Consider the following 14012-nt stretch of genomic DNA (forward strand, 5'->3'; position numbering starts at 1 on the left):
ACATTATCACCTTTGTTCTTTCCTGGGGGTATAGCCTTCACACTTCCAGAGTGATCCTCTGCCTATCACCCAAAGTACTAATAACTAGAGTCCAACTTGGATGTAGATTTAGCATTTAACATACCATTTTCTGCCTTGTGTGATAGTATATGTTCAGGTCAGTGCACAAAAACGTGCAATATGGTTTGATACCATGCAGTATCACCATCTACCGAGCACAAACCTACCCACTAATGAGTGCATTGTGTGAATTGGTAGCAATCAACACTTTGAAAGCTTTTTAATTATATATAAATCTTTAGTGAACTGTTACATAGTTAACTGTTTTAGAATTTGGGCAGGGGTGAAGAAGGGATTGGTTGGAGTTTAAGATAGGGTACATTTCCAAAGATTGGAAAATTTGCTATTCCAGATGTATTCTGATACAGGTCAGATTAGATAACAAGGGATGCAGACATTTGATTTATTCAATAACAAGACTTAGAAACATGTACAATCAATAAACAAAATAGCAATGCCATTACATCCAACCCCACTTTACATTTCCTAGAATTCAGTAGATGATTTATCATCAGCAACCCAGATTAGATTATAATCCATAATATGGTATATAATTTATGAGTTATCACCTGAAAGCTACACCTTAAAAACCTGAGAGATGTCTTGATATCTGCCACCCTCACTCTCAGCCTTCTCCTCCAATCATCAGCTAGTTCAGGTTATTCTATTTCCAGAATATATACTTGCTGCCTTTCTGACTTTCTCTTTGACCCTGGTCCAAGCCTCTATCCTGTCTCACCTGTGTTGCTGTCACGTGTGCTTATGTGGCCTTCCCGCTTGCACCTCCTCCCCCTTCCAACCACTCCACACACACTAGCTAGTCTTCTCAAATGCAAATCAGGTCTTTTCCCTCCCGATCAGGCCTCCTCTGAACTGCTGCAATGCCCTCCAGACTGTTCCTTCTGTGTCATCTTGTCTGCCCACCCAACACTGTCCTCTTGGCACTGTCCCAGTCTCTGAAGGAAGCAACACAGGCATTCCAGTGTGACGGACAAAAGATCAATAAACAAATATATAATATCTTGGAAACACAAATGCAAAGGAGGTGAATACAACAGGAGAAATGGAAAGGGTGGGGCTGGTTTATGTGGGTAGTCATGTGGTCCTCTTAGAAGGGGGGTTTGAACAGAGACCTGTTGGAGATGAAACTGGCAGAGGTGAGGGAACAAGCCCTGTGGAGGTATAAGTAGGGGAAGAGCACCAGGCAGAGGGAAGAGCAAATGCAAAGACCTGAGAAGGGAACATGCTTGGTAGGTTTGAAGACCAAGGAGCCAAGAGTGTGGTTAGAGAGAAGCATGTGAGTGGGAAATGGGAAGCAACTGGACTGAAGGGTAGCAGAGGATAGATTGCATAGGGCATTTCTGTCTTCCCCTTCTGGGGCCAGCATGTCAATAAAGTTGAGATTTTCACCTGCTGCAAAGTCTCACCTGTCAGCACAGACCTTGCTTTGGCAAATCTGAACCCGTTCACTATTTTCCTCAAGAGGCACCTCTATAGGCTCCATCCCTAATGAACAAAGGTTAAAAACAAATTTGTCATTATGTAAAAACAACAAATACTTGACTTCAAAATATACTACAAAGCTATAATAGCCAAAACAGCATGGTACAAGCATAAAAACAGACCAATGTGACAGGATAGAGAACTGAGATATAAATCCACACAATTATAGCCAGCTGATTTTTGAAAAGGTGCCGAGAACAAACAGTGGAGCAAGAATAATTCTCTTCAATAAATCGTTCTGGGAGAACTAGATAACCACATGTAGAAGAATGAAACTAGGCCCCTTTCTTTTACCATATACACAAATCAACTCAAAATGGATTAAAGACTTACATCTAAGACCCCAAACTATTAAACTACTAGAAGAAAACATTGGGGAAATGCTTCAGGACATTGGTCTGGGCAAAGAATTTTTGGATAAGACCTCAAAAGCATCAGCAACAACAGCCCAAATAGACAAATAGGGTTACAGCAAACTAAAAAGTTTCTGCACAAGGGAAACAACAGAATAAAGAGACAACCAACAGAATGAAATGAAGTATTTGTCATCCAGCAAGTATCCATCCAGCAAGAGATTAAGAACAAAATATATAAGAAAATCAAATAACTCAACAGTGGGGAAAAAAAAGAAGTAATTCATTTTTTAAAAAATAAGCAAATCATCTGAATAGATATTTCTTGAAAGAAGACATGCAAATGGCTAGTCAATATATATTTTTTAAATGGTCAACATCACCAATCATCAGGGTATGTAAACAAAAACCACAATGAGATCTTACCCCAGTTAGAATGGCTATTATCAGAATGACAAAAAATAACAAATATTAATAAGAATGCAGAGAAAGAACTCTTACACATTGTTGGTGGGAATGTAAATTATTACAGCCATCATGGAAAACACTACAGAGGTTCTTCAGAAAACTAAAACTAAAAATACCATATGATCCAACAATCCCACTTCTGAGTATTTATCCAAAGGAAAGGAAAATCAGAGGGAAAAAAAGAATGGTGGATAGGAGACAGGACTAATGTGCAGCTCCCAGTTAGACAGACAGAACAGCATGTAGAGACTTACACTGTGAACTTTTGCTCCAAGAGCCACTGCAGGAACATACCAGGAAAACTGATAGAATTCACAGACACTTTGAAAGAAGCAACTTGCTGCTACAAACACCACAAGACAGCCAATAAACTGAGTTCCCAAAGTGTGAGAAGGTGAGAAGCTGGCCCCTGAACACATATCCCCATTGGAAAACCTAAAAATCCAGATCACAAGAGGATTTAACCTTACCTAGAGCTGAAATGGATTTAGGGAGCTGAGCAAAATATAAAACGTAGACATAGTGGGAAGAGCCCTATAGGGACTCCTGGTCCCCAACTCGAGCCCCAGGGAAGCCATTCCTGGCCTTATCTCACAGGGGTCCTTGGGAAGGGAAGGCAGCCAGTGGAATTGCAGAAGGGCTTCAGGGTAAAGGAAGCTCCTAGCTTAACTTTGTAATAATTTTGACTGAGCACAAATTTTCCTAAGTAGAATCTGGAGGAGGAGACAAATGGGAAGGGAAGACACAAGCACAGAAGCTGTAGCCAATGGTGCAGGCAGGCAGAGAGGAATAAGGCCTGAGAGCCCTGTTTGCTTTCTTACCAAGAGGCTTGTAGCCTGGGGCAAGATCTCAGCCTGCCTACCAGATGCCTGTATATAAACCTCAGTGCAGCTGGGGAGGCACAGTGGGAGTGAGACTGGCCTTGCCAGCTGTGTGGGAGCTAGATGAGGTCTGTCACTGCCAGCTTTCCTCCATATCTCTGGAGACCTGTTTGACACAGCAGAAACAGCCATAATCCCCCTGGAAACATAACTCCATTTGCCTGAGAACCAGCCCTCCACCCCCATAGTGGCCACAGCAAGTCCCACCCAAAGAGAGTATGATCTTAGATTCACCTACCCTGCCCCACCTGATGGTCTGATGGTTTTTCTCTACCCACCCTGATAGAAATGATCTATCAGGGTAGATAAAAGAAATGATCTCTTGGGAGCTCTATGGTCCTGTTCATTACTGAGAAACCCAAGTACTCATCCTAGCCAAGGCAGGGAAAGATTATAATGCCTTTCTACTACCGCAGCTGGCATTCTCTTGAAAGCACCACTGTCTGACTGGAGGCCAACCAACCCAAGCCATTACAGCAACTCATAAGAGAAAACCCTGCTCCAGAGAAGGAGAAAACAACAGCTAATTCCGCCACCTGCAACACCCTGGCTAACCAGAGGTCCTGAGACTGTCCATGTGACAACTTCACTGCTGACATAACCAGCATTCAAGAAAACCAGCACACTAAACAAAACTACAACTTAGGACTAAAACCAGTGCACTAAAACAAAACTAAAACCAAGGACTCCCACAGAGTCCACTTTACTTCCCTGCCACCTTCACCAGACCAGGTGCTGGTAACCATGACTAGAAGACCTGGAGATGAATCACATCACAGGACTCTTTGCTGACAGTTCTTAGCACCAGCCTGGAGCCCCATAACCCCGCTGAGTGACTAGAACCAGAAGGGCAATAACAATCACTGCAGTCTGGCTCTCCAGAAGCCCTATCCATAGAGAAAGAGGGAGAGAAACATATCAAGGGAGCACCCCCGGACAAAAGAATGTGAGCAGCAACCCTTGAGTTCCAGATCTTTCCACTGAAAGAGTCTACCCAAATGAGAAGGAACCAGAAAAGTCATTCTGGTAATATGGCAAAATAAAGTTCTATAACACCATCAAAAGATCACTCTAGCTCTCCAACAATGGATCCAAACCAAGAAGAAATCTCTGAATTGCCAGAAAAAGAATTCAAAAAAGTTGACTATTAAGCTATTCAAGGAGGCACCAGAGAAAGGTGAAAACCGATTTAAAGAAATTAAAAAAACAAAAAACAAAAAACAGGATATGGATGAAAAAGTCTCCAGAGAAATAGATGTCATAAAGAAAAGATGATCACAATTTCTGGAAATAAACAGCACACTTAGAGAAATGCAAAATACACTGAAAAGTTTCAGCAATAGTATTGAAAAAGAAGAAGAAAGAACTTCAGAGCTCAAAGACAAAGCTTTTGAATTAACCCAGTCCAACAAAGACGAATAAAAAAGAATTTTAAAACATGAATAAAGTCTCCATGAAATTTCATATTGTGTTAAATAACCAAACATAAGAATAATTGGTGCTCCTCAGGAAGAAGAGAAATCTAAAACTTTGGAAAATTTATTTGAGGGAATAATCAAATAAAACTTCTCTGGTCTCGCTAGAGATCTAGATATCCACATACAAGAAGCTCAAAGAACACCTGGAAAATTCATTGTAAAAGGATTATCACCTAGGCATATGGTCATCAGGTTAGCTAAAGTCAAAATGAAGGTAAGAATCTAAAGAATCTAAAGAGCTGTGAGGTAAAAGCATCAGGTATCCCAAAAGGAAAACCTATCAGATTAACAGCAAATTTCTTAACAGAAGTCCTGCAAGTCAAAAGGGATTGGGGGCCTATCTTCAGCCTCCTTAAACAAAATAATTATCAGCCAAGAATTTTGCATTCCAGTGAAACAAAACTTCATAAATGAAGGAGAGATAGTCTTTTTCAGAAAAACAAATGTTGACAGAATTTGTGACTACCAATTCAGAAAAAAAAAAAAAAAAATACTAAAAGGAGTCCTAAATCTTAAAACAAAACTCTGAAATATATCAAAAATAGAACCTCCTGACTCCAGATGCTGGGAAGATGGCCACCTAAGAACAGCTCAGGACTTCAGCTCCCAGTGAAAGTGCAGAGGGTGAGTGGACGCCGCATTTACAGACGAACTGTTATTGCCCACAGACCAGGAGATACCCAGGCAGAGGGGTCGCCAGTGTCGCAGTCCCAGCCGGTGTGGCTGTTTTGGCCCCTGTGGGGCTGATTCCGCCCGCGCGGCTGCTGTGACCACTCCATGTTGCTGCGGTTCTCCGTTCAAAAACCACTGGTCTGGGAGCCCTCTTAGCTGACGAGCAGAGCCCTGAGACGGCAGAGTGGGCCATTCATCTGAAATAGCGAGTCAGGCCAGGAGATTCCTAGGCAGAAAATCCACCAGGAGCCGGCGCCGCAGTCCGAGCCGACTCCGTGAGTCGCAGTACGGGAGATCCTGGCGCCTTTTCAACAAGCGACCGGAACTCGGGGTCGTTCAACTTAAAAGAAAAGACTCGGAGTCAGGGAGCCAGGTGATCAGGCTCGGTTGGTCCCAGCCTTCCACCCCCAACAACAACCAAAACAAAAACAGTAATTGGAAACCCTCTGGGCTGAGCCCTTCAAACCAAGCACAGCTGAACCTGGACGGCCCGGCTCGGTGGGGGAGGGGCTTCCGCCATTACTGAGGCTCTCCACCGCTACGGAGGCAGGCTGCCGTTGCCGAGGCAACCTCCCACAACAGAGAGAGTCCGCCATAACAGAGGCGGGGCCACCATTGCCGAGACAGTTCTAACTACGCCCATATAAAAAGGACTACAGGGAAGAGCTCAGGGCAGCTGGGCGGAGCCCACAGCAGCTCAGCAAAGCCCCTGCGGGCAGGCAGTGGCTAGGCGTGCTGCTAGCTGGGCGGGTCAGACCTGAAAGAAAAATCAAAAAAAGGCAGTAGTGCAACGGAAACTCATAAAGCTCCAACTCCCTGGGACAGAGACAGACAACAGGTGGATAAACCCACAAAAATGGGAAGAAACCAGCGTAAAAAGGATGAAAACTCCCGAAACCAGAACACCTCTCCTCCTAAAAGGGATCACAACTCCTCACCAGCAAGGGAACCAGACTGGATGGAGAAGGAGAGTGATGAAATGACAGAATCAGACTTCAGAAGGTGGGTAGTTAGAAACTACAGCGAGCTAAAAGAACATGTTCTAACCGCACGCAAAGAAAATAGGAACCTGGAAAAAAGATTGGACGAACTGCTGATGAGAATGGACAGCATAGAGAGGAGTATAAGTGAATTGATGGAGCTGAAAAACGCAACGCGAGAACTTCGTGAAGCATGCACAAGCTTCAACAGCCGAATTGACCAAGCAGAAGAAAGGATATCAGAGGTCGAAGATCAACTCAATGAAATAAAAAGAGAGGGCAAGAACAGAGAAAAAAGCGCAAAAAGGAATGAACAAAATCTTCAAGAAATGTGGGACTATGTGAAAAGACCTAATCTACGTCTGATAGGTGTACCTGAATGTGATGAAGAGAATGAATCCAAGCTGGAAAATACTCTTCAGGATATTATCCGGGAAAACTTCCCCAACCTAGCAAGGCAGACCAATATTCAAATCCAGGAAATACAGAGAACACCACAAAGATATTCCGCAAGAAGAGCAACCCCAAGGCACATAATCGTCAGATTCACCAAGGTTGAAATGAAAGAGAAAATGCTAAGGGCAGCCAGAGAGAAAGGTCGGGTTACCCACAAAGGGAAGCCCATTAGACTCACAGCAGATCTCTCAGCAGAAACCCTACAAGCCAGAAGAGATTGGGGGCCAATATTCAACATCCTTAAAGAAAAGAACTTTCAACCCAGAATCTCCTATCCAGCCAAACTAAGCTTCATAAGCGAAGGAAAAATAAAATCCTTTGTGAACAAGCAAGCGCTCAGAGATTTCATCACCACCAAACCTGCTCTACAAGAACTCCTGAAAGAGGCTCTACGCTTATAAAGGAACAACCAGTACCAGGCACTCCAAAAACACACCAAATGGTAAAAGAGCATCGACACAATCAACAATCTGCATCAACTAACCAACAAAACAGCCAGGTAGCATCAAAATGACAGTATCAAAATCACACATAACAATACTATCCCTAAATGTCAATGGACTAAATGCCCCAATCAAAAGACACAGACTGGCAAACTGGATAAAAAGCCAAAACCCATCAGTGTGCTGTATCCAGGAAACCCATCTTACATGCAAGGATACACAAAGGCTCAAAATAAAGGGATGGAGGAAGATCTACCAAGCAAATGGAGAGCAAAAAAAGGCAGGAGTTGCAACTCTCATCTCTGATAAAATAGACTTTAAAGCAACAAAGATCAAAAGAGACAAAGAAGGACATTACATAATGGTAAAAGGATCACTGCAACAAGAAGAGCTAACGATCCTAAATATATACGCACCCAATACAGGAGCACCCAGATACATAAGGCAAGTTCTCAATGACCTACAAAGAGACTTAGACTCCCACACAATAATAGTGGGAGACTTTAACACCCCACTGTCAATATTAGACAGATCATCCAGACAGAAAATCAACAAGGATATCCAGGACCTGAACTCAGACCTGGAACAAGCAAACCTAATAGACATTTACAGAACTCTCCACCCCAAATCCACAGAATATACATTCTTCTCAGCACCACATCACACCTACTCTAAAACTGACCACATAATTGGCAGTAAATCACTCCTCAGCAAATGCAAAAGAACAGAAATCATAACAAACAGTCTCTCAGACCACAGTGCAATCGAGTTAGAACTCAGAATGCAGAAACTAACTCAGAATCACACAGCTTCATGGACACTGAACAACTTGCTCTTGAATGTTGACTGGATAAACAATGAAATGAAGGCAGAAATAAAGATGTTCTTAGAAACCAATGAGAATGAAGACACAACATACCAGAATCTCTGGGACACATTTAAAGCAGTCTCTAGAGGAAAATATATAGCAATGAGTGCCCACATGAGAAGAAAGGAGAGGTCGAAAATTGACACCCTATCATCAAAATTGAAAGAGCTAGAGGAGCAAGATCAAAAAAACTCAAAACCTAGCAGAAGACAGGAAATATCTAAGATCAGAGCAGAACTGAAGGAAATAGAGACACAAAAAACTCTTCAAAAAATCAATAAATCCAGGAGCTGGTTTTTTGAAAAGATCAACAAAATAGACAGACCACTAGCCAGATTAATAAAAAAGAAAAGAGAGAATAACCAAATTGATGCAATAAAAAACGATAAAGGGGATATCACCACAGATTCCACAGAAATCCAAACCATCATCAGAGATTATTACAAACAACTCTATGCACATAAATTAGTAAACCTGGAAGAAATGGATAAATTCCTGGACACCTGCACCCTCCCAAGCCTAAACCTGGAAGAAGCCGAAACCCTGAATAGACCAATAACATGGTCTGAAGTCGAGGCAGCAATAAAGAGCCTACCACCCAAAAAAAGCCCAGGTCCAGATGGGTTCACAGCGGAATTCTACCAGACATACAAAGAGGAGCTGATACCATTCCTTCTGAAACTATTCCAGACAATCCAAAAAGAGGGAATCCTTCCCAAATCATTTTACGAGACAAACATCATCCTGATACCAAAACCCGGCAGAGACTCAACAAGAAAAGAAAATTTCAGGCCAATATCCATGATGAACATAGATGCAAAGATCTTCAATAAAATACTGGCAAACCGATTGCAACAGCATATCAAAAAGCTCATCCACCACGATCAAGTAGGATTCATCCCGGGGATGCAAGGCTGGTTCAACATACGCAAGTCCATAAACGTAATTCACCACATAAACAGAACCAAAGACAAAAACCACATGATTATCTCAATTGACGCAGAGAAGGCTTTTGACAAAATTCAACAACCCTTTATGCTAAAAACCCTCAATAAACTAGGTATTGATGGAACGTATCTCAAAACAATAAAAGCTATTTACGACAAACCAACAGCCAATATCATACTGAATGGGCAAAAACTGGAAGCATTCCCTTTGAAATCTGGCACTAGACAAGGATGCCCTCTCTCACCACTCCTATTCAATATAGTACTGGAAGTTCTAGCCAGAGCAATCAGGCAAGAAAAAGAAATAAAGGGTATTCAAATTGGAAAGGAGGAAATCAAATTGTCTCTATTTGCAGATGACATGATTGTATATCTGGAAGACCCCATCATCTCAGCCCAAAATCTCCTGAAACTGATAAACAACTTCAGTAAAGTCTCAGGATACAAAATCAACGTGCAAAAATCACAAGCATTCCTGTACACCAGTAATAGACTTCAAGAGAGCCAAATCAAGAACGAACTGCCATTCACAATTGCTACAAAGAGAATAAAGTACCTAGGAATACAACTAACAAGGAACGTAAAGGACCTCTTCAAAGAGAACTACAAGCCATTGCTCAATGAAATAAGAGAGGATACAAACAGATGGAGAAACATTCCATGTTTATGGTTAGGAAGAATCAACATTGTGAAAATGGCCATACTGCCCAAAGTAATTTACAGATTCAACGCTATTCCCATCAAGCTACCAATGACCTTCTTCACAGAACTGGAAAAAAACACCTTAAACTTCATATGGAACCAAAAGAGAGCCCGCATAGCCAAGTCAACTCTAAGCAAAAAGAACAAAGCGGGAGGCATCACACTACCGGACTTCAAACTATACTACAAGGCTACAGTAATCAAAACAGCATGGTACTGGTACCGAAACAGAGATATAGACCAATGGAACAGAACAGAGGCCTCACAGGAAAAACAACATACCCACAACCATCTTATCTTCGACAAACCTGACAAAAACAAGCAATGGGGAAAGGACTCCCTGTTTAATAAATGGTGTTGGGAAAACTGGCTAGCCATGTGCAGAAAGCAGAAACAGGACCCCTTCCTGACACCTTACACCAAAATTAACTCCAGATGGATTAAAGACTTAAACATCAGACCTAACACCATAAAAACCTTAGAGGAAAATCTAGGCAAAACCATTCAGGACATAGGTGTAGGCAAGGACTTCATGACCAAAACGCCAAAAGCAATGGCAACAAAAGCCAAAATAGACAAATGGGACCTAATCAAACTCCACAGCTTCTGCACGGCAAAAGAAACAGTCAGTAGAGTGAATCGGCAACCAACAGAATGGGAAAAAATTTTTGCAGCCTACCCATCTGACAAGGGGCTGATATCCAGAATTTACAAAGAACTAAATCAGATCTACAAGAAAAAAACAAACAAGCCCATTCAAAAATGGGCAAAGGATATGAACAGGTACTTTACAAAAGAAGACATACAGGAGGCCAACAAACATATGAAAAAATGCTCATCATCACTGGTCATCAGAGAAATGCAAATCAAAACCACATTGAGATACCATCTCACACCAGTTAGAATGGCGATCATTAAAAAATCGGGAAACAACAGATGCTGGAGAGGATGTGGAGAAATAGGAACACTTTTACACTGTTGGTGGGAATGTAAATTAATTCAACCAATGTGGAAGACAGTGTGGCGATTCCTCAAGGACCTAAAAATAGAAATCCCATTTGACCCAGCAATCCCATTACTGGGTATATATCCAAAGGATTATAAATCATTCTACTACAAGGACACATGCACACGAATGTTCATTGCAGCACTGTTTACAATAGCAAAGACCTGGAACCAACCCAAATGCCCAACGATGATAGACTGGATAGGGAAAATGTGGTACATATACACCATGGAATATTACACAGCCATCAAAAAGGATGAGTTCACGTCCTTTGTAGGGACATGGATGAACCTGGAAACCATCATTCTCAGCAAACTGACACAAGAGCAGAAAATCAAACACCGTATATTCTCACTCATAGGCGGGTGCTGAACAATGAGAACACAAGGACACAGGGAGGGGAGCACTACACACTGGGGTCCGTTGGGGGGAAATGGGGGAGGGGCGGGGGGTGGGGAAGTGGGAAGAGATAGCATGGGGAGAAATGACAGATACAGGTGAGGGGACGGAAGGCAGCAAACCACACTGCCATGTGTGTACCTACGCAACAATCTTGCATGTTCATCACATGTACCCCGAAACCTAAAATGCAATAAAATAAAATAAAATAAAATAAAATAAAAAAATAGAACCTCCTTAACCCATAAATCTCAGACAACCTATAAAATAATAACAGAATGAAAAAAAAAAAAACCATGATATTCAAGCAACAACTAGCACAATGAATAGAATAGTACCTCATATCTCAGTACTAATGTTTAAATGTAAATTGCCTAAATGTTCCACTTAAAAGATACAGAATGGTAGAATGGATAAAAATCCACCAACCAAGTATCAACTGTCTTCAAGAGACTTACCTAACACATAAGGACTCACACAAACTTGATGAAAGGGGTAGAAAAAAATTCCATGAAAATGGAAACCAAAAGTGAGCAGGAATAGCTATTCTTAGAGTCGACAAAACAGACTTTAAAGCAACAACAGTTTAAAAAGACAAAGAGGAACATTATATAATAATAAAAGACCAGTCCAACAGGAAAGTATCACGATCCTAAATCTATATGCAACTAACACTGGAATTGGAGCTCCCAAATTTATAAAACAATTGCTACAATAATAGTGGAGGACTTTAATACTCCACTGACGCACTAGACAGGTCATCAAGACAGAAGATCAACAAAGAAACAATGAATTTAAACTACACCCTAGAACAAATGGACTTAACAGATATTTATGAAAATTCTACCCAACAACTGCAGAATATACATTCTTTTCATCAGCACATGTAACATTTTCTAAGATGAACCATATGATAGGCCATAAAACAAGTCTCAACACATTTAAGAAAATCAAAATTATATCAAGCAGTCTTTCAGATCACAGTGGGACAGAATTGGAAATTAACTCCAAAAATAACTCAAAACTAGACAAACACATGGAAATTAAATAATCTGCTCCTGAATGATCCTTGATTCAACAATGAAATCAAGATAGAATTTTAAAAATCCTTTGAACTGAACGATAACAGTGACATAACCAATCACAACCTGTGGGATACAGAAAAAGTACTGCTAAGAGGAAAGTTCTTAGCACTAAATGCCTACATCAAGAAGTCTGAAAGACCACAAATAGATAATCTAAGGTCTCACCTCCAAAAACTAGAAAAAAAAAGAACAAACCAAACCCAAACCCAGCAGAAAAAAAGAAATAACAAAGATCAGAGTGGAACTAAATGAAATTGAAACAAACAACAAAAACAACACACACACACACACACACACACACACACACACACGCACATGATAAATAGAACAAAAAGCTGGTTCTTTGAAAAGATAAACAAAATCAATAGACCATTAGCATGATTAACCAAGAAGAGAGAAGATCCGAATAAGATCACTTAGAAATGAAATGAGAGATATTACAACTGAAACCACAGAAATATAAAAGACCATTCAAGGCAACTATGAACACCTTTATGTACACAAACTAGAAAATCTAGAGGAGATGGATAAATTCCTAGAAACAAACAACCCTCCTAGATTAAACTAGGAAGAAACAGAAACTATGAAAAGACCAATAATGAGTAGTGAGACTGAAATAGTGATTTAAAAGTTACCAAAAAAAAAAAAAAAAAAAAAGTCCAGGACCAGATGGATTCACAGCTGAATTCTACTAGACATTCAAAGAAGAACTGGTACTAATCCTACTGAAACTATTCCAAATGATAGAGAAAGAGGGAATCCTCCTTAAATCATTCTATCAAGCCAGTATCACCCTAATACCAAAGCCAAGAAAGAGCATAACAAAAAAAAAAAAAAAGAAAACTACAGACAAATATCCCTGATGAACATAGATGCAAAAATCCTCAATAAAATACTATCTAACTAAATTCAACAGCATATCACAAAGATAATATACCATGATCAACTGGGTTTTATACCAGTGATGCAGGGTTGGTTTAACTTATGCAAGTCAATAAATGAGATACACTACATAAACAGAAGTAAAAACAAAAATCATATGATTATCTCAATAGGTGCAGAAAAAACATTTAACAAAATCCAGCAACCTTTATGATCAAAACCCTCATCAAAGTCCTAGCCAGAGCAATCAGACAAGAGAAAGAAATAAAGGGCATCCAAATCAGTAAAGAATATGTCAAACTGTCGCTGTTTGTCAATGATATAACTGTATACCTAAAAAAAAAAAAAAAAAAAAAAAAAAAAAAACCCTAAAGACTCATTCAAAAAGCTCCCAGACCTGATAAATGAAGTCAGTAAAGTTTCAGAATACAAAATCAATGTACATAAATCAGTAGCACTTCTATACACCAACAGTGACCAAGTTAAGAATCAAATCAAGAACTCAATGCCTTTTACAACAGCCGCAAAAAAAAAAAAAATTAAAATACTTAGGAATATACCTAACCAAGGAGGTGAACGATCTCTACAAGGAAAACTACAAAACACTGCTAAAAGAAATCATAGATGACACAAACAAATGGAAACACATCTGATATGGTTTGGCTCTATGTCCCCATTCAAATCTCATCTCAAATTGTAATCCCCACTCATAAATGGAGGAAAGTAATTAGATCACAGGGGCAGTTTTCCCTATGATATTCTCATGACATGAGTTCTCATGAGATCTGATGGTTTTATAAGTGTTTGGAAGTTCCTCCTTCTCCCTTCT

The 14012-nt window shown here is 40.4% G+C and overlaps 1 protein-coding gene across 2 annotated transcripts in view; it reads right to left on the bottom strand.

Annotated features, from left to right (window-relative positions):
* Positions 1–14012, bottom strand: part of MOCOS (molybdenum cofactor sulfurase) — a 90390-nt gene that overhangs the window by 24343 nt on the left and 52035 nt on the right. The window contains exon 10 of one of the 2 annotated variants that reach the window (XM_003924718.4): positions 1488–1566. The exons of the other annotated variant lie outside the window; for it this stretch is intronic. Coding sequence (XP_003924767.2) covers positions 1488–1566 — 79 coding nt within the window. The remainder of the gene's footprint in view (positions 1–1487; positions 1567–14012) is intronic. 2 annotated transcript variants of the gene reach the window in all.

Source organism: Saimiri boliviensis, chromosome 13, assembly GCF_048565385.1.
Source record: "Saimiri boliviensis isolate mSaiBol1 chromosome 13, mSaiBol1.pri, whole genome shotgun sequence".
Taxonomy (NCBI): domain Eukaryota; kingdom Metazoa; phylum Chordata; class Mammalia; order Primates; family Cebidae; genus Saimiri; species Saimiri boliviensis.